This window comes from Notolabrus celidotus, chromosome 7 (genome assembly GCF_009762535.1).
Source record: "Notolabrus celidotus isolate fNotCel1 chromosome 7, fNotCel1.pri, whole genome shotgun sequence".
NCBI lineage: Eukaryota > Metazoa > Chordata > Actinopteri > Labriformes > Labridae > Notolabrus > Notolabrus celidotus.
In genome coordinates this window covers 7,715,394-7,733,200 of record NC_048278.1, presented here as the reverse complement: position 1 = coordinate 7,733,200, position 17,807 = coordinate 7,715,394, and the positions used below count along the sequence as shown (strand labels likewise).

Sequence of the window (17,807 nt, the reverse complement as noted above, 5' to 3'; positions counted from 1 at the left end):
GGCGCCTTCTCTCTATTTGCAAATGCATTCACATCATGTTAATGCATGATAGTTAAGCATGTATTATCCTGAGAGGATTATTCAAAAAAGATCATCAAAAGGGGGTCTTTTTTTCATTTTCTGTGTAGCATCTAAAACAAGGAATATCTAATTACTTTGTATGTAGTTACAGTTCTCCAGGAGACAAACACATGAATTAAAGCTGTTTTTGGTAACTGTGCATATGTTCTTGGTGCTACAGCAAACTGGAATGTCCAACATCTTAGAGTGCCCAGTTTGTTGTTGAACATGTGGGAACCTTAAGGTGCTATTCATTCCCGTGACAGAAAGTGTTTGAGGTGTGTGCTCCAATGACCTCAGGGTCACATGCCATGCAAAGAGGTTGTGCACTTATGCTGACCATGTAGATGTTTAAATCATAACATGGACAACCAGACATGGATGGAGGGAGGTGAAAGAAGAGAAACAATTGGGGGAAGGTGAGCTCGTTCTGGTGTCATGGTCAGATGAGAGAGAGGTTGTTGGTGGGTGTGAGCAAAGATTTCAAATATGTTGAAGAGACACGTATGTTATCTTTTCTCCCCACCGCTTTCCATCAAGCACCTCCCCTCGCACGGTGTTGTCAGCAGTTTATCCCAGGCCCTGGCAGGAGCTGCAAGGGTAAATGGGAGGAAATCTGATCCATATGGTGGCACTATAAAGCTCACCGCTGATTTTCAGGCTTCATCAAAACCTTGTCAAGGCTTGATCACTACTCATGACTTGCATCCTCCTCTCTCATGTTTGACTGACCCCAGAGTCTATCAGCAACAGTCTTCAAAGTTATTCCTCTGGTTAAGGTAAGTTCATTTGCAGGTTGAGGTTGGGGTGATGGATTTGATAAGGACAACAAGTTATGGACAGTTACATTTGATGACAAAGAGATGATGTAGAAGATCTGGTTTAAGTTAATGCATTTTTTCATAATCCATTAGTAATGATACGCTGACTGCTTTATAAATATTATTGATTCATTCATTAATTAGTGCCTATTTCTTTGTAGACATGAAGTTGCTGGGCCAGGCAGTTTTCTTGCTTTTGCTTGTGGGAATCTGGTGTCAGAACAACCGTAACACTAAAGCTGGTGCAAAGTCCAACAAGAAGTCTGGTGGGAATCAAGGAGGTGATGTTGTCCAGTCCTCCCCTGTGGTTGATTTGACTCCTGGAAGCACTGAAAACACGAGAGGTACTGGAGGCTCAGCCGAAGCGGGACGGGAAGGTACTGCAGGAGCTCGTGCAGCTGGACAACAGACCGACGAGATGAGGCTGCACTTCCTAAAGAACACCCAGGTTACATGTAATGATGGAACTGCAGCTGGGTGAGATTTTCTTGATGTTATATGCTAGATTTAAAATTATAATTTATCTTTCTTGTTTCTTTAAAACTCTCTGGATGAATGAAACAAATTATTTTTTAACCATGTGTAATCTGCTACATTGCACCAGAGTGTCCATACATGGATTCTTATTTTCACCATCTCCTCCTTCCTGTTTATTTGTGGTTCTGCAGGTTTTACCTAAAGGAGTTCAGAGGAAGCCGCCGATGGCTGTTATTTCTGGAAGGTGAGTATTTAAAACCTCAACTGGTTAATTTAGTCCCCAAAGGTCAGCTTGTGATGCCCCCTTTGGAATTTTGATGGGGATGTCATCTTGTACTGTCATCTTCTGTTTATCTCCTTTTTTGGATGCTTCCCGTCACACTGATAGACTTGGAATGGGAGAACATAGAAAAGGTGTGCATGAACAGAGCCAAAATATTTGACCAGGTCAGCTGGATTTAATTCTCTAACAGGGCTTTCATTAATGGACACATTAATCTGAGACACCAGAAAGCCTTCAAAATGACTTTAGCTCTCCTCATAAGTTTGTCCTAAACTTGTTGGATTCAGAGGAGATTTTTCCCAAATTGAAAGTCAATCATCAAACAAGTGCAATTAAAAGAAATTGTTTTTATGTTCTGACTAAGTCTTATCATGTAGTGTGCTTAGTAAACCATGCGGCAGGTGCATTCCTGTCTCGCTCCATTCCTCACGGTCTTCTATGATGTGCTAACAAGGGACCCCCCTACTGTGCCTGATGTGAAAGACTAATATTAGCTGCCATTATTTTTAGGTGGCTGGTGTTGTTACAGCAAAGAGACCTGTGATTCCAGGTACCAAAATATACCCCGACTAATGAGCTCATCAGGCTGGCCCCAAACAAAAAGAGGTAGGTCAGACAGACGCCCATGTCACACATGCATTTGTTGCTCAGAGCAGCCTCACATGTTAGCACTCATACAGTCACGTTATGTGTTATATGTTATATGTTATATGTTATATGTTACATGTTACATGTTATATGTTATATGTAACATGTTACATGTAACACGTTATATGTTATGTCTTATGTGTTATACAGTATGTTATATGTTATATAGAGTTGACACCAAAGGACATCTGTCTGATCTCTGACTACTTGATTTACAGGAACTGGAATTTTGTCCTCTCAAGCAGAGGAGAACCCACATTGGCATAACGCAAACATTGTGTAAGTTCTTGTGTATCCTCGTGGTTTGTCCTATTGTGTTTACTTTGGGCGCCTCACGCAGAAAGTCCTTGCTTTTCAACATTTGCAAGACATAGATGTCCCTATCCGTTAACACAATGATGAACACAGTTTTAGACATTTAATATCATCAGAAATGGTAGAACACAGGGTTTGGCTTGTCTGTGCTATTTAATTTCTTTCTTTCACTTAAAGCTGCTTTAATTGGTGTATACATATAATATGGTCATACAGCTTCGGTCTGATTTTCAACCTTTCTTTAAGGTCTGTTTTGCTATCCACTAACTGAGGCAGATATCTGGCTCTTAAGCTGCTTATTGCACCCTGACCTCTTTGGACTAATTCTGTCTGCCAATTATTTATCCAGTCTGAAGAAGGTTTTTGAAAATGGTGGGAATAGACTAATATTAAGGTTTGTAGTCTGTAAAACTCATAACATCAGCACTCCTAAGAGGACTACTTTCTAAAGAAATAATAAAATGTCACAATATTGAGTTTATAAGTAGAAAATGCGTCCTTTCTATATTTCACACACTCACCTTGGTCTGATATTGTCAGGAGCTTATAATGTACAAGTCTGTCATTTTTTGACACACAACAGAAGAAACCAGCTGACTTTGAGTTAGTGTGACTATTGTGATTGTCTCTTTCCTGCAGATTCATCCCGTACTGTTCCAGTGATGTCTGGAGCGGCACTGGTCCTGCTCCCACTCCTCCTCCCAGACAACGACAGGGCAGAGAAAAAGAAAGAGAGAGAAACATCAATGCAAGTAAGATTAATGTGAATATGCTAATCTGACTACCTGTTTTGTTTTGATTGTACAAAATTGTATGATGTGTGTGTGTTTTATTTATCAGCTGAGTATGCCTTCATGGGATCACTGATCATCCAGGAGGTCATCAAAGACCTCATTCCAAAAGGAATCAAGCTGGCCAAAGTCCTCATGCTGTCTGGCACAAGGTGAGTTTTTATCAACTTTAGTTTTATTGCTGCCCCTGTATGTGCTGACTTCAGCTTTTGGTCCCTAGCCTGTGCCCCTTCTTCCATCTGGACCATCTCCAAGCCTGACATTACACAAAGGAGGTCCTATTTTGGGTGCATTCTGGTGTCAACAATAAAGACATTTACAGTCAACTGTTAACAATGACATGATGCCTATTAATGTAGAACATTCCTCCCAGGTTAGCAACATGGTTATTTGGACATACTCTTGTCCTAAAAATGGATCCATTGACTGCAAAGTATCTTAATGTTTGACTGTATTGTAAACTTAGACCTGTTTCCGGCTTGGTTGAAGAGGTTTGAGATGTTTCTATAATTCCCTAACTGCCCCTGGTGGCTGTGCCATCAGTGTGTACACAGGATTAGCTATTAATGATGGGTGCTTTACAAAGCAGCGCTTGCCATCAGGGTATGAATGTGATGTGAATTGATGGATGTGACATGTAATATAAAAGAACTTTAATTGGTCTGGGGACTAGAGAAAGTGCAATATAAATATGATTTATTTCCTGTTTACTGTCCAGCTTTTAGCAGGCATGCACTTTGATACCTCTACTAAACATGGCACTCTCACCACCAAACTTTGACTTGGTTTTCTTGCCCCCTTGTAGCGCTGGTGGAACAGGTGTTTTGCTCAACCTTGACAGCGTTGCCAGTCAGCTGGCACAACTTGGTGCAGAGACTCAAGTCCGAGGCCTCGTTGACTCTGGATGGTTTCTAGAGAGCCAACAGCAAAGATCTCCCAATTGCCCTGAGACTGTTTCCTGCTCACCTGAAGATGCTATCAAGATAGGACTCAGGTAAAGCTATGCAGATTTTTGTCAACCATTACAGATTATATGTATTTTCATGGCTGGATTAAAACTTTAATTCTGTGAAGGTTTGAAGTGTTTGAAGAATAAATCTGTGTATGGACAGTGACAGAGTTGTTTTCTCAGGCTGTGGAATGGGGTTGTGCCTGATAGATGTCGGCAGCTCTATAAGAGAGGGGAGGAGTGGCAGTGCTTCTTTGGCCACAAACTGTACTCTACCTTGTCCTGTGAGTACCATCTTGTGCCTGTATTGTTTGTGATATTGGAATCACCATGTAAGCTGTTTCAAAAGAGTTTGACCCGCTGTGTTTCTTGTCACCTGATCAATGTCAGTCCAGTATTTCTTATCAGTAGAACAAGAGTCCTTTTGACAGTTTTGTTCCTTATCAACTCCTGAGAGAAATATGTACATGCAGGTCTTGAACCAAATGCCAAAATATATTCACCAGTTAACACAAGAGCTGGCTTCATCTTGCAATCATGCTGGTAAGAACCATGAGATGGAATCAAAGCAGTAGAGTTGTTTTTGCTGGTAAACCAAAACAATGATGTCCATTACTGCAATTATGTTTTAGTGGAAGAGATGGTTGTCTCTCATTTGGAAGGTTAGGCGTTTTTATCCCAACGCTGCATCATTTACATGTCCATCAAGTTTACAAGTGTCCGTGGGCAAAACACTGTACCCCCCACACTAGCAATGCAACATGTATTGTAAAAATAGTCTCAAGACTAGAATCAGAATCAGAATAAGAGGCCTTTATTGTCCTTGTTGGAATACAACAAAATTAATATTAACACTCAAGTGATGCATCCCAGACATAAACATACATGCAGGGTATGCAATAAAATTACAGAGACATTAGAAACTGTACTTTGGTACAGTTGAACTGACCTTTTTACCACTAGTGTCCCATTTTAAATTGAAGATCAAAGCAACTATTTATTTAAGATTTTAAAGCCCCCAAAGCACTGAGACGGCACTGATGAAAGTTCCAGAAAGAAGACTTCTTTTTGTGCTTGTCCTGAATCACAAGATCCAAATGGTGGATTCACATACTGCCATAGAGACTACACTTCTTAGCAGTTATAACTTAAACAGGCTATGGTGGTTTAGGTTTTATTCATAAGATTTATCAGCCCTCAAATAAACATGTTGAAGTCCAATGTCAAAGCAAAAGTTAGTCACAAAGTGACTAATATCAATATCAAAACGGTAATATCAATAGGAAACACTCCGTAAAAAGCCATTGTTATGCTGATGATACTCAGTTTACTTATCAACGATCATTTCAAAAATCAGCAATTAAAACTTGGCCCAAAAACCTAAATGACATAAAAGTGAATGGTAAAGCTGCTCTAAATGGCATCATCGTGGCATCCATCAATGTTGAATACCTGTGGTATCTAAAGTCTCCAGAACTACTATGGGAGACAAAACCTAAATTATGAGGCCCCTCTCCCTTGAGATAATTTCCCAGACATGGTCCAGGAATCAAACACATTTAAATAATCTGACTTTAGATGTGAATAAGCAATATCATTGTTTGTTTGATCTCACCCAACATTAATATGAGTGCACTGATTATAGCAACTCAAATAGTGTTCCCTGTTTTTCCCTGCAGCTCCTCTGTTTGTTGTGCAGTGGTTGTTTGATGAGGAGCAGCTGAGAGTGGAAAACATTTACTTGGGGGGGCAGAGTCTGTCCGAGGAGCAGTGGCTGTACATACGAAACCTGGGCAGGTTGCTCAAGAACTCACTTAGAGATGTCACGTAAGTTTCAAATACCCTGTTTCAAAGATTAGCTTTGACCATGAAAAATTATACGTAGATAAATAGAAACCATCAGCATTAACTGTAATATTTTTGTATGGTTATTTCTAGGGCTGTTTTTGCTCCTTCCTGCCTCTCCCACACACTGATTACAAGGAGGTAAGAATGACGCTCTAAGACAAACTGGTTATAAACACAATGAATTCTTCTATACAGTCTGGCTATAATATTGGGACCTGAGTGGGTAATCACCACCTGCACCCCAACTACAACTAGCCTCAGGTGGCCAAAAGAAAGCAAATTTTGGCTTTATATTTCAGGTTGACCCTTGACAATTAAAATGCCTTCTATTTATTTATGACCTCCTTATTTGCTTCAAAATTGTTCCTGACTTGCTCTATCTTTTTATTTGTTTATTTTCACTCTGTCTCTTCATTGTTTCAGTAACTGGAAGAGTTTCCAAGTTAAAGGCAACTCCCTGCCACGTGCCTTACACTGCTGGGACAGGAATCTAGAGGCAACCCGCAACAACAGAACCCCTGCTAAAGGTTGTCCTTTTCACCTATTGGACTCCTGCCAGTGGCCCCAGTGCAACCCTACTTGCCCAGCCTTGGTGGACCAGGCCACACAGCAAGAGCTCACCCTGCTTGAAATGCTGGTAGCTATGGGTCTTGATCTCCAGAAACTAGGGCTAGATCCCCAAGGAGGTGAAGATTCTCTGCCCAGCATGGTCAGCAATGGTGGCTAAGTGTTAACATGGTTTGCTTCTGGAGAGAGAAAAAAGCAAAGGCTTAATGTGGGGAAATGTGTTGAAATGTTGATATAACCACACAAATAGAACAGAAATCTTACAACTGTGTCTCATGCTGCTCAGTATTCCATCATGCTTCATGTTTCTGTTAAATTGGTAACTTGACTGATGGGTGTGTTACTGTGTTTGAGTTACAGTGGTTTAGCTGTCCCTCTACTGGACACAGAAGAAAATGCTAACTGTACTGGAAGAAAACCTTTATTTTTAGCAGAAACACTTTGCCTCCCACCGGACACCTTAATCCAGATCCCTCTACAAAAAACCCAAACACCTGAAATTGCAGTAGAGTTCAATGCTGTTCTTACTGAGAAACATTTGCACTCTATATACTGCATTTGTAAGTGCTGTTATTAACTTTCAGTTCAGAGTTACTTTCTGCCTACAGTCATTACTTTCCCACAATAGAAGTTGTTCATGATGGTTTTAAGAATTCAGATCCTGATTTGTATATAAAAACAAAATGAACAGGAGCATTTAAAAACTGTACTCAGAATAAGTTGATAATCATTTTGCACACACAGCTCCACTGACACTTGTTGTGATATTCTTAGTCTGTAGCTCCTGATGCCATGCTAACTTATACAAATATATATATATGAAATAATATATAGAACATATTTTATGTGCATGTAAGAGAGAAGTTTGATGAGATCACAATGTTTTTGAGTGTTGAACAGCAGGGGTTTGCCCATTTGAAATGTGAATTGCAATAAAATAAAAATTCTTTAAAAGACACGACCTTGTGTGTAAGCAGTGAAATACACAGACATACAGTATAACAGACTATGCCTCTACACTTCTGGTTTCAACATTTAAAAGTAATTTATTGATTCACTGTGTTCAAGCTATTCATAGTTATTACTGTGTTTTATTTTCAATTAAATACTTTAGTCATGGTTTCAGCTGATGGGGGTTTGACCAGAAATGTACCTGAGACCGAATTGAGACAGTTGATAAAGATATTAACTGGATCCAACTTCAGTACTTTTTGGTTCAAAAGTTAATGGAAGATGCAATTAAAAGATGCATGAAGCATGTCCTTAACATGCTCAGCTCTCTTTAAAACTCAATATCAATCAAAGCCTCTAGCAGGAAACGTATCAGTCTGAAGACCATGTGCAATCTGTATATCTTCATTACTCATCTGCTGTGTTTTATTATTTCAATGTAGATTAAAAGAGGAATTAAATTATCAAAATTACAAGTACTGCATTGCTATTCACAAGTATCAAAGTACAGGGAAGTTATTTGGTAAGAAGCTCTCCTGGAAGTGCAGGAATGTATACCTATTTCTGTTTTTTTTCACATTTTAATCTTGTGCATGTTAAAATATGCACATTCACATTGGGGGTAAGTAAAGTACATGCCACTGCTCAGCAAAAATACATTTTCAAAGGCAATTTGGACATATTCTGCTGCTGAGCCTTAATACCCTGGAGCCTGCATGCAAATTCAAGACCATCAAGGTGACAGGAAAGCGGTCATAGCTCCAACAAATGTGGAAGAATGACTTGACTCTGTTATTGCAAGGCTACCCCTGATATCTATTTTATAAGGACATTGCAATGTATGTCCTTTCAAAATGCATAATGCCAAAAACACTACAGCTTGCAGGGTCACCAGCAAGTACTTGATTTTACTCACTGATTAAAAACAGCTTTGAATAAAAACTCATATGTTCAAGAAAAATCCATGAGGCTTATCCTTGCATGCAATGAGTCATCCACAACCATTGGTGGCGCTGTCAAAAAATTTGCTTATAAGCCTACTCATACTGTCCCCAGTCTGTTTTTTATTAACTTTATTTAAAACACCGACAATTTAAAAAAAGGCGAACAGCTTTGTGTATTGAGAATAGTGATACAATTTCACTACTGTGTAATGATTAAACACATTTGCAACATTATAAAGATGACAGTTAAAAAAAAAAAAAATTTATAAAAGAACGATATTTTTAAAAAAAGTAAATATTCTGTGTTTGATACATAAACTAAGATATTCTAAATGATAATTTTTTTTTTCTAGACACCTGAAGGCTATATTTTAGTACCATTTGATAAAGTTTACTTGCACACTTTTATGACAGCAAGTAATTTCCTTACTCAATTTATTTTGTGGTTGTTATATTGCAGTCACAAACCTGTCTCTATTTGCAGTGAGAGTAGTTTTACGCTAAATATAATATGGGAATATTTCATTTACAGTTGAATGGTGTTATGAGCTCGTAAATGTAAAAGAAAATGCAAACCTTTGCTTAAACTCGTTTTAAACACAACACCGGAATATATGTTTTGTCTTGTTATCTTTGTGAAACTTTTTATGCTGCTGTTTTGGCCAGGGCTCCCTTGTAAACAATAATTTGCATCTCAATAGGACTATTCCTGGTAAAATAAAGGTAAAATAAAAAATAAAAATAAACGTTTTTTTATGTATTAAATCTATCATATTGTGTCGAGGTCGGCGAATGCACAGTTTTTACTTCAGTGATGTAAGAAAAGAAGTAATTCATGATCGTGTGGGCAATCTCCATCTGAAATACTCTTGGATTTTTTCCCATAATGCACTGCAAAATTTTTCTACTTCCTCTTTCCGCCATATTGCAGAACCGGTAAGGTGCTTTTCTACACTGCTAACTTCAATCTATCAAATATCTAAAGCATCGTAACGTTAAATGTGTTATTTTTGTGACCACCTGGAAGCGAAGGTGTATAGTAGTGGTTTGATTTAATTATCGTCTCGATCAGTTGGTAGAATTAGGAACATTTTGAGTTAGTCCTCTTGCACTCCTGCCCGGCCCTGACGTTCGGCGCTTTCACGGCGCCTCGATAACTTTTAGCTTTACGACCAACAATACGTTTCACACGCGTCACACACATTAATGTAAGTTACAGTTTTACATGCGTGTTGTTATCGACGCATACTTTTTTTAATACCTGGTGGAAAGTGTGCTGAGCATTGTGTTATCTTACCTGTAGAGATGCCGTGCTAGCTCAGTATGCTAGGCTGAGTAGTTCTCTGGGTGCTCAGTAAGGAGCATGCTTTGGTGCCAGTCTCAGTGTTGCTGAACTGCTGATTCAACCTGGTCCAGCTTCGGATTATTGGGGCCAGCGTTGGTTCGATTATTATGAATAAGCTAGGCACTTTGTTGAAATTAGTCCGCTGTGAAATGCTAAGGGCTAGCTAGCAAGGTATTGGTACGAGGTGAAGCCTGTTACAGTCAAAACCTCCCTTTGTATGTGAAAGTGGGTTGACATGTGGCTTTATGATCATACTTGTAAAAAGTGAAGGCTGGTGTTGAATTAATATATTATTTTGTTTCTGTGAAACCGCAGGAAAGAGCTTGCACACCATATGAAGTAATGTGAATGTATGAGACCATTTGAAATCAAGACTCGAATGAGGTTATAGAAAATGTCTGTTTGTCTTCAATGTCAGACTTGTTGTCTCTCAGTTAATGTAAATTTAGAAGAGATTTATTGCCACTGCTGGGTGATTTGTGACTATTGAAAAGATGAAAAGCAAACATATATATTTTCTGTTAACCCTTTCTACTTGAGCCTCTCGAGACAGTATAATTATTTAACACTTTTAAAAACATAAACTAATCTGAGATTTGTCTCTCAATCTGTCTGCAGGCATCATGGTGCGCATGAACGTTCTCGCAGATGCTCTGAAAAGCATCAACAATGCTGAGAAGCGTGGGAAACGCCAGGTCCTCATCAGACCCTGCTCCAAGGTGATTGTGCGCTTCCTAACCGTCATGATGAAGCACGGTGAGTGTTTGGATGTTCTCTCAAATGTGTGAAAGTCAAACTGGGAGGCTGTACTAAAATGTTTGCTCTGTGTACATGTTACAGAGTTATTGTATGTATTCAAAGGTTGTAAAAGAGCTACTAATTCACATATAAAGTGTCACTTCTTTCAGTGTTTATGACTGAATGTCATGGTTCATGGTATCCGTCTCATGTTTTCAGGTTACATTGGTGAGTTTGAGATCATTGACGACCACAGAGCCGGAAAAATCGTTGTCAATCTCACAGGAAGACTGAACAAGGTAACATCTCTTCTTTTTTTGTCTCAATGCCAACAAAACAAGTTCCAACATATATTTGACTTTAATATCAAACACAGATTACATGTGAACATTTACCACTTCTTACCACATGCTTTAATTTGAAGTACTGGGGACCCTTAGTCAAATTATCTAATGATGGTGATGTGGTTAAATTCTATCACAATAAACTTGAACATTGAATATTGAACATTTTAGATTCCTATCATTCTATAGGGGACTTTTCACTCTGACACTGAAGTTGTCTCACAATATGTTACCTGTATTCTTCTATTGCTTGCTTTCTGATGTGTAAATGTGAAGGCTTAACAAACGTTTTGTCCTATTTCTTCCAGTGTGGCGTGATTAGTCCACGTTTTGACCTCCAGCTGAAGGACCTGGAGAAGTGGCAGAACAACCTGCTGCCCTCAAGACAGTTTGGGTGAGAATCATGTTCTGCTTCTTAAGTCAAAGGATGTCAGGGATTCAATGATGAACAAATTGGAGGGAGAATTTATTTTTGTTGGTTCACAAGGTCTTCAGTCTGGTTGCTGATCTTTTACTGATATGGCTGTTCGTACTGAAGTGATCTGTTATCAAGGATATTTCTTAGCGGTCTGACGTGGCTGCTTTAAAAAAAATAATTTATATATTTCAATTTCAGATTAATGTTAGAAAATAATTTCCTACTTTTCAAGGAGGCCATAAAAGTCAGGCTTTGCAACATGTTTCAATAAGTTGTCAAATTTTACCACGTCTCCTTGTAATTGTCAAGTTAATTTTCAGTGAACTTTTAGAAATGTCACTAATTAGATGGACTGCCAAAGTATCTCTCAAACACCTGAGTACAGTTGTCACAACACCAACATTTTTTATCTTGGATAAACAACCAAACAATATTGCTACATTTTTTGGTAATACTGCCAAAAAACAAAAAATCCTTGGCAGCTGAAACGATATTTGATAGCTTTATTATATTTGATTTGATTTCCAACCTTTGTTCAGTGCTCATACAGAACAAATCATCTAACACTGACCAACATTAGACTTTCTGTTAATAGTACTGAAAGGCAAAAGAGGCTTTGACCTTACAGCAATGTATGCCGAAAATAAACATTTCCTCTGAATTATCAGTCACATTCCAACGGTGTGAGGTGGTGTGTGTGTGTGTACACACAGGGCTCTGTGTGGATTTTTTTTTCTCCATCTATCTGATGTGGTCCTTCTATCGGCGTCAGTCCTTGTGCAGTGCTGTGAAGCACATTGATTGGTACAAGTTTAGTATTAAGCTGAACTTCTATTGGATTTTTTGCGCTCCATCTTGAAAAATGAAGCAACAAATTTGTTGGTTTCAGTTTTTTGCAGATTAGTTTATTCCCTCGTTAGTCTTCAGTTTGTCATTAGTGAAATGATTGGCTTCATGATGACTCCTATTTGCAGTTATCCTACTTTGAGTGATATTAGCTACTATTTTATTTGTTTATTTGGATCTGTGCAGTCTCAACCTACTCATAGTTTGTGTCTCTTGTTCGCTGCTGTAAAGTACGTCCAAGCTTCAGTCACTAGAAGCTTATCGGTGGCTGCCTGAGATGCTGCTGTCAGCCTCGTCTTTCGCGATCTCTCACACACTCTCTCTCACTCACACACACACACACACACACACACACACACACACACACACACACACACACACACACACACACACACACAGAGGCCCAGTTTACACTCAACATAATCATCCCATCTGGGTGATTTGGATCACAAGTGACCATCTTTTAAATATGAGTGTTCACACCTTGCATCAACCATGGGTTTGTAATCAGATCTAACCTTCCCGCTTCGGATGCAAATTACCACGGAGCTCCACTCACCTTCATCAGACTTTCAAAAATACAGAATAATGTCAGAAAAACTTGACGTTCTTTTTTTTTTTCTGCCATCACTGGGTGAAGGCTGCACTCACTTACAAGCTGCATGATCAGCAGAACAGGTGGCGATGGACTGAAGTGATGACGTGATACAAACTTTTGGTGGTGTGAAGCTGGTGGTCCTCATTTTCCAGTCCTGCAGTTTATCTCTACATACAAATGCCTGCAGTCTGTGATTACAGTCAAACACAACAAAACATCCACTTCATTAACACAGATCCACGTTATGTCTGAACTTTTCTGCGTTGATAATCAAACTGCTAGTTGTTAAGCACTCCTTGCATCATTCACAGCATGTGGAGGCATTGATCATGTATTATCAGGTTGTACACTAAAATACAGGATGGGTCATACCATTCAGGCATACTCACATACGACATAGCGTTTGAAAATGATCAAAAGAAGGTAGCTTTGAATTACATAGGGACCTTTTTACAAACTTAAAAAAGCAACAGGAGTAGATTTATGTTCAGTCGATGCGTGTAGAGTTCAGACATGAGCAACAGACGCACTCTATCTTAGTTACAGTAGAGCACATGTGTAGACCTTTCTGATGGCCTCAGGAAGGGTTGAGATCAAGGGGAGACATGCACCTGATTGATCTGGATGGTTATACTCTCAGGTGGATAATAACTGGCTGTTAAAATGTTTTTTTTAAAAGGTTTGTCGACTGCTGCAGTATTCAATCCCAAATACTCACATCTTCGCTTTCAGCTTTGCATGCAGTCGGCACGCTGATTTTATTAGTTTATTTTAGACATTTGCTTCTTCATGAAGTCACCAATTACTGCCACCAATTGCCTCAATCATGCAGTGCATCAAAGGTGATGTCTTTCAAAATAGCTATCTCAGTGTTTGCTACCATATTGATTCTGTAACGGGCATCAATGACAAGGAGCACATGATGATAATGTTGCAGTATTGATTGTTCTTTTAGCACGGTCTTAGTTTCAGACACACTGAAAGCAGAGGAAAGAGACAGCGATGTAAACCGGTCCATAAATGTTTGTCCTTTCGGCTGTGAGCTCAAAACCTGCACATAGCGGACGCCCATGAAACATCCAAACTAAGAACTTTAGAAGATGCAGACGGAGCACACTCTGCAGAAGCAGACATCACTAAATGACTCTTCTGATTATTATTGATAATTCAAAGGACATCAATTGCTCTGGATATACACACTTTTAAAAATATATTTAGTTTTTTATTACTACTGAGGGTGTCAAATGTTGGTCTGTATTCAGTAACTTCCTGTAATGTTTATGTTAAAGTTAAAAAAGAACAAAGTTCACCATCTGGTTGCCCAGGAGTAGTTTAGTTTCTGTGGTATCAGAACAGATGTATTGAAGTTCAAAATTCTTGTAGTGTGACAACTTCAGTCTGCTCAAATCAAAAAACATGCTGTAATATAATCAACTTATTATTGACAATTAAATTCTAAATTAAATAAAACTAAGTTTGCAGTTTTTCCTGCATATTAAAGTGAAAGGCAGTCCTCTTAATGAAGAACGCTGTTTCCAAGGACCACTTGGTGAATCTGCAGCATTACACTGATGTAGAAGAGGCATTGTTTTGTGATCAGTCCAGTGCATCAGTGAAACAGTCCTCCTTGAAGAAAAATGGAAATCTTTCCAGTGTCCTTTTTATTTATTTATGCTTCAGGAAAGGGTGTTCCCACCACTAATTGTCTGAAAATTAAAATCCCAAATGTACTTCTGTACTTGTGTTAATTTTCAATTCTATTAGTTTCTCTGTTACGTCTCATCCTCTCTCTGCCCCTCGAACATCATCAAGGAGGGTACTGAGGATGATGTGGTACCCTCAATCTCAAATTGTGTTTGCAGTACTCACAGTGCCTGTGATCAAAGTAATTTGCTTTGCATTGAATGTAAAATGTCCTTTCATGCTCATCTAAATAATTAAATATACATATTTGATGAACTGCTCTTATTGTGAAAAACTTACTATGAAATTAGAGTTCAGATTTTGTATTTCACAAACCCACGGGTATCCTGTGACACTGTCTTTTGTCGTCTAAATTGCGTCCTAACCTGTTGATTTATTTTCCACAGCTACATTGTGCTGACCACCTCAGCTGGCATCATGGACCACGAAGAGGCCAGGAGGAAACACACGGGAGGCAAAATCCTTGGATTCTTTTTCTAAAATGTTAAGAACTGCAAATAAAAACAACCAGGTGAAAGCTGTTTGTCCACTGTGACTCATTTCATATGAAGAGGTTTCTGTGGGGAGATGGCTCTTGTCTGAGGTTTGGCAGCATTCATGTACACAAGTCTTGGTCCCGTCTGTGCTGCTGTGTTTTGGCCTTGTAATAACTCAGTTAAGACCTGATGCAGCTCAGAGTCTGTCCCCTAAAGCAGGGGTTCCCAAACTTTTCAGCCCATGACCCCTAAAATATAGGTGCCAAAGAGTCACGACCCCCACTGTCCCTCAAAGTGATTGATTAAATGTGGTTTCATTTAGCTAGTCTGCAGAAAATTAGCCTACCTATATGAGCATGTGTCTGTTTCCTGTGCTATTATGAATTAACCTGCTGCTACTGATGCTTTCGATAATTTACTCTTCATTAACCCTAAACTTAGGAGTCATCTGGCAACAAAGAAAGGCAGAATACTCTACATTTTCTATTTTCAAGGTTTCAATATCTTAGCTACTACTTATGTGTATTATTTACCTTAATGGGTAAAATGTACTATTTTTTAAATGATTAAGAAAAAAAAAACCTGCTAGAAGATATCTCACAACCCACACCTTTGGAACTCCTGCCCTAAAGCAGCAGAAAATTCATGTGGCAAATTACTGGACTAAGTCATGTATTACATGTTTTATTTATTTATGTATTTATTTTTTGTATTGCACATTTAAAAGAACAAAACAAAAAACATTACTGACATTACTTCTCAATAACATGAGCCAAGGTACAGTATAATGGGCAAACTCAATAATAAAACTAACCACTAACTTGAGACATGTAATGTGCAGGAGGAGCCAAAATAACCCTAACAGGCTTGTAGAGTGGCCCTCCTAAAGAAAACAATCAACACAAAGACAAAGCATCAATGTAGAACAGAATAGCTACATGCAACCAAAAACAAGACAAAATGGTAAATAAGAGAATAATATTAAAAACAATGATGAAAAAAATATATATTTATGAGTTAGGAAAGTAGAGTATGTGTTTGTAAATAAATAAAATAAAACCAGTATCATGTATTGCTTAACTCACCTAATAGATTGTATGGTTTGTTTCTTGAATGAGTTGAAATGTGTTACTTGTAATATGACCGGGTCAACTGTTCCAAAAGTTGGGGCCTCTGTATCCGATGGAAAACTCAATCGAAAACATTGATCAGCATGAACATGACTGAAAGTATAAACATAATTAACTGCCACTATGTAACTCAACTAGGTCATCAGATGACATAACATGCTATAAAAACACAGGGATAGAAACATTTCACCAATGAAAGACTTTAGTTCACCAGTATGAAGTTATACAGGGGACTAAATGAATCCAGCCTAACTAAAGTTCATCAAGAGTCTAAATTATTATCATTGAAAGTGTGAACAAAAACAGATTGAGTAACTGGCTGCCCTTGATCAGACTATCAATAGTACCATCTATTCAATGATATAAGCACATTCTCAAAGTAATCAAGCAGCTTCTGAGGCTTCATATGAAGAGTCCCATTCGCAGTCATTGATTTTCACTTAGGACAATAAGCAAGAATTTTGTCATCTTGTCTGGTTTACGAATGCATTCAAAGTGGCTGCAAATCCATGCAGTCGACTCACTGACCGCAGATACTGAGAGGAAGAAGATCAATAAGGAGCATGACAATCCTACCAAAGGTGTAGTTATACGTCATGATCAGGGCACACATCTCAGAGGGTTTCATCCATGAACACTACACCTGACTGGGTACAGAGATGCAGACAAATCCCATCATTTATTTATACAGCACCTTAAAAAACAATGGTTCACAGAGTGCTTTGACAGACAGCAGGGCATACATGAGAACAAGCACATCCATGTTGTAGTCAGGAGACCAGCAGACAGTAAGAGCTGCCACTTTTTCTGCTACACGTTTGCCAGCCTGTTAAAAGGGACGGCTTTCTGCCTCCCCAATCCTCTTGCTTGTTTGGCCTTTTCCAGGGTCCTCGATGTATCTTTTCTTGTTCCCAACCTCTTTTGAGTCTGGCTGCTGACCTCACATTAGACCCAGAAGTGGAAAGGTAACAGCCTGCTAATGCAACAGCTCTGTCCAAGTACTCCTCATGGGGTTGAGACCAGCCTGCCTGCCTGTCTGTCTGTCTGTCCTGGGCTCACAGCTCTTAAGCGCTGCCTTGAAAAAGACAAACTCTTGAGCTGTTACTTTAAGAGATCAGGGAAAGCAGCCAGGATTCAGAGCTAGACTTCAGAAGAGCTTTCATGCTCTGTTAGCAGTGAGTCTTACGACATGGTTGATGCACAGAATGAGTCAAATGTTCGGATGGCTTGTAACAGTTTGATGGTACATTACGTCTTTTAAGTTTGGCCTCCTGAGTACACACAGCTTGAAAGAGGCATTTGATTTGATGAAAGGCTCTGATCATTGAGTTAAACTTAAACCCTTCCCCTGCAACACACACATGCATGCACACTTTTTTTGAAGAGTGCTGTCTTTAAACACCTTTAAAACCGAACTCTACAAGAGCACTGACGGCCAGACTCCGGGGGAAGATTCTCCACAGGGGACACATTTCAGAAAATCTGCTTCAAAAAATAATTTGTAGTCAGCTTTGGATGGTGGCATTTACTTACCCTTTAACAGGATTAAAATGA

At 38.9% G+C, this 17,807-nt stretch overlaps 2 protein-coding genes and 1 long non-coding RNA gene across 5 annotated transcripts; 2 read left to right on the top strand and 1 right to left on the bottom strand.

Annotated features, from left to right (window-relative positions):
• The first annotated feature begins 440 nt into the window (after positions 1 to 440).
• On the top strand, positions 441 to 7,717 carry notum2 (notum pectinacetylesterase 2). 2 transcript variants are annotated; one of them, XM_034688125.1, is made up of 13 exons: positions 441 to 479; positions 601 to 839; positions 1,043 to 1,358; positions 1,550 to 1,602; positions 2,152 to 2,247; positions 2,508 to 2,568; positions 3,244 to 3,356; positions 3,445 to 3,547; positions 4,201 to 4,389; positions 4,528 to 4,628; positions 6,024 to 6,171; positions 6,283 to 6,330; positions 6,616 to 7,717. In XM_034688125.1, the coding sequence occupies exons 3-13, from the start codon at positions 1,045 to 1,047 to the stop codon at positions 6,917 to 6,919; spliced, it is 1,530 nt and encodes a 509-aa protein (XP_034544016.1). In that variant the 5' UTR covers positions 441 to 479; positions 601 to 839; positions 1,043 to 1,044; the 3' UTR covers positions 6,920 to 7,717. The 2 variants fall into 2 exon arrangements, with proteins under 2 accessions (XP_034544016.1, XP_034544017.1); XM_034688126.1 differs by lacking the exon at positions 441 to 479 and adding an exon at positions 498 to 524 and having other exon boundaries at positions 798 to 839.
• LOC117816043 lies at positions 3,199 to 10,128 on the bottom strand. The gene is made up of 2 exons (XR_004631890.1): positions 9,952 to 10,128; positions 3,199 to 3,299 (listed from the first exon to the last, which is right to left on the bottom strand). It is a non-coding gene; the product is annotated as an uncharacterized LOC117816043 (long non-coding RNA).
• On the top strand, positions 9,467 to 15,145 carry rps15a (ribosomal protein S15a). 2 transcript variants are annotated; one of them, XM_034688127.1, is made up of 5 exons: positions 9,467 to 9,590; positions 10,618 to 10,755; positions 10,957 to 11,036; positions 11,390 to 11,475; positions 15,034 to 15,145. In XM_034688127.1, exons 2-5 carry the CDS (start codon positions 10,623 to 10,625, stop codon positions 15,125 to 15,127), a joined length of 393 nt encoding a protein of 130 aa, XP_034544018.1. In that variant the 5' UTR covers positions 9,467 to 9,590; positions 10,618 to 10,622; the 3' UTR covers positions 15,128 to 15,145. The 2 variants fall into 2 exon arrangements, with proteins under 2 accessions (XP_034544018.1, XP_034544019.1); XM_034688128.1 differs by lacking the exon at positions 9,467 to 9,590 and adding an exon at positions 9,632 to 9,862.
• The last annotated feature ends 2,662 nt before the right edge of the window (positions 15,146 to 17,807 follow it).

Excerpts from the sequence above, each read along its gene's own strand:
- notum2 (XM_034688125.1), top strand. The coding sequence starts at position 1,045 with ATGAAGTTGCTGGGCCAGGCAGTTTTCTTGCTTTTGCTTGTGGGAATC. Across the intron at positions 3,357-3,444 it reads AGAGAGAAACATCAATGCAA|CTGAGTATGCCTTCATGGGA; the intron begins GTAAGATTAATG and ends TTTATTTATCAG. Across the intron at positions 3,548-4,200 it reads CTCATGCTGTCTGGCACAAG|CGCTGGTGGAACAGGTGTTT; the intron begins GTGAGTTTTTAT and ends GCCCCCTTGTAG.
- rps15a (XM_034688127.1), top strand. The coding sequence starts at position 10,623 with ATGGTGCGCATGAACGTTCTCGCAGATGCTCTGAAAAGCATCAACAAT. Across the intron at positions 10,756-10,956 it reads AACCGTCATGATGAAGCACG|GTTACATTGGTGAGTTTGAG; the intron begins GTGAGTGTTTGG and ends TCATGTTTTCAG. Across the intron at positions 11,476-15,033 it reads CTGCCCTCAAGACAGTTTGG|CTACATTGTGCTGACCACCT; the intron begins GTGAGAATCATG and ends TATTTTCCACAG.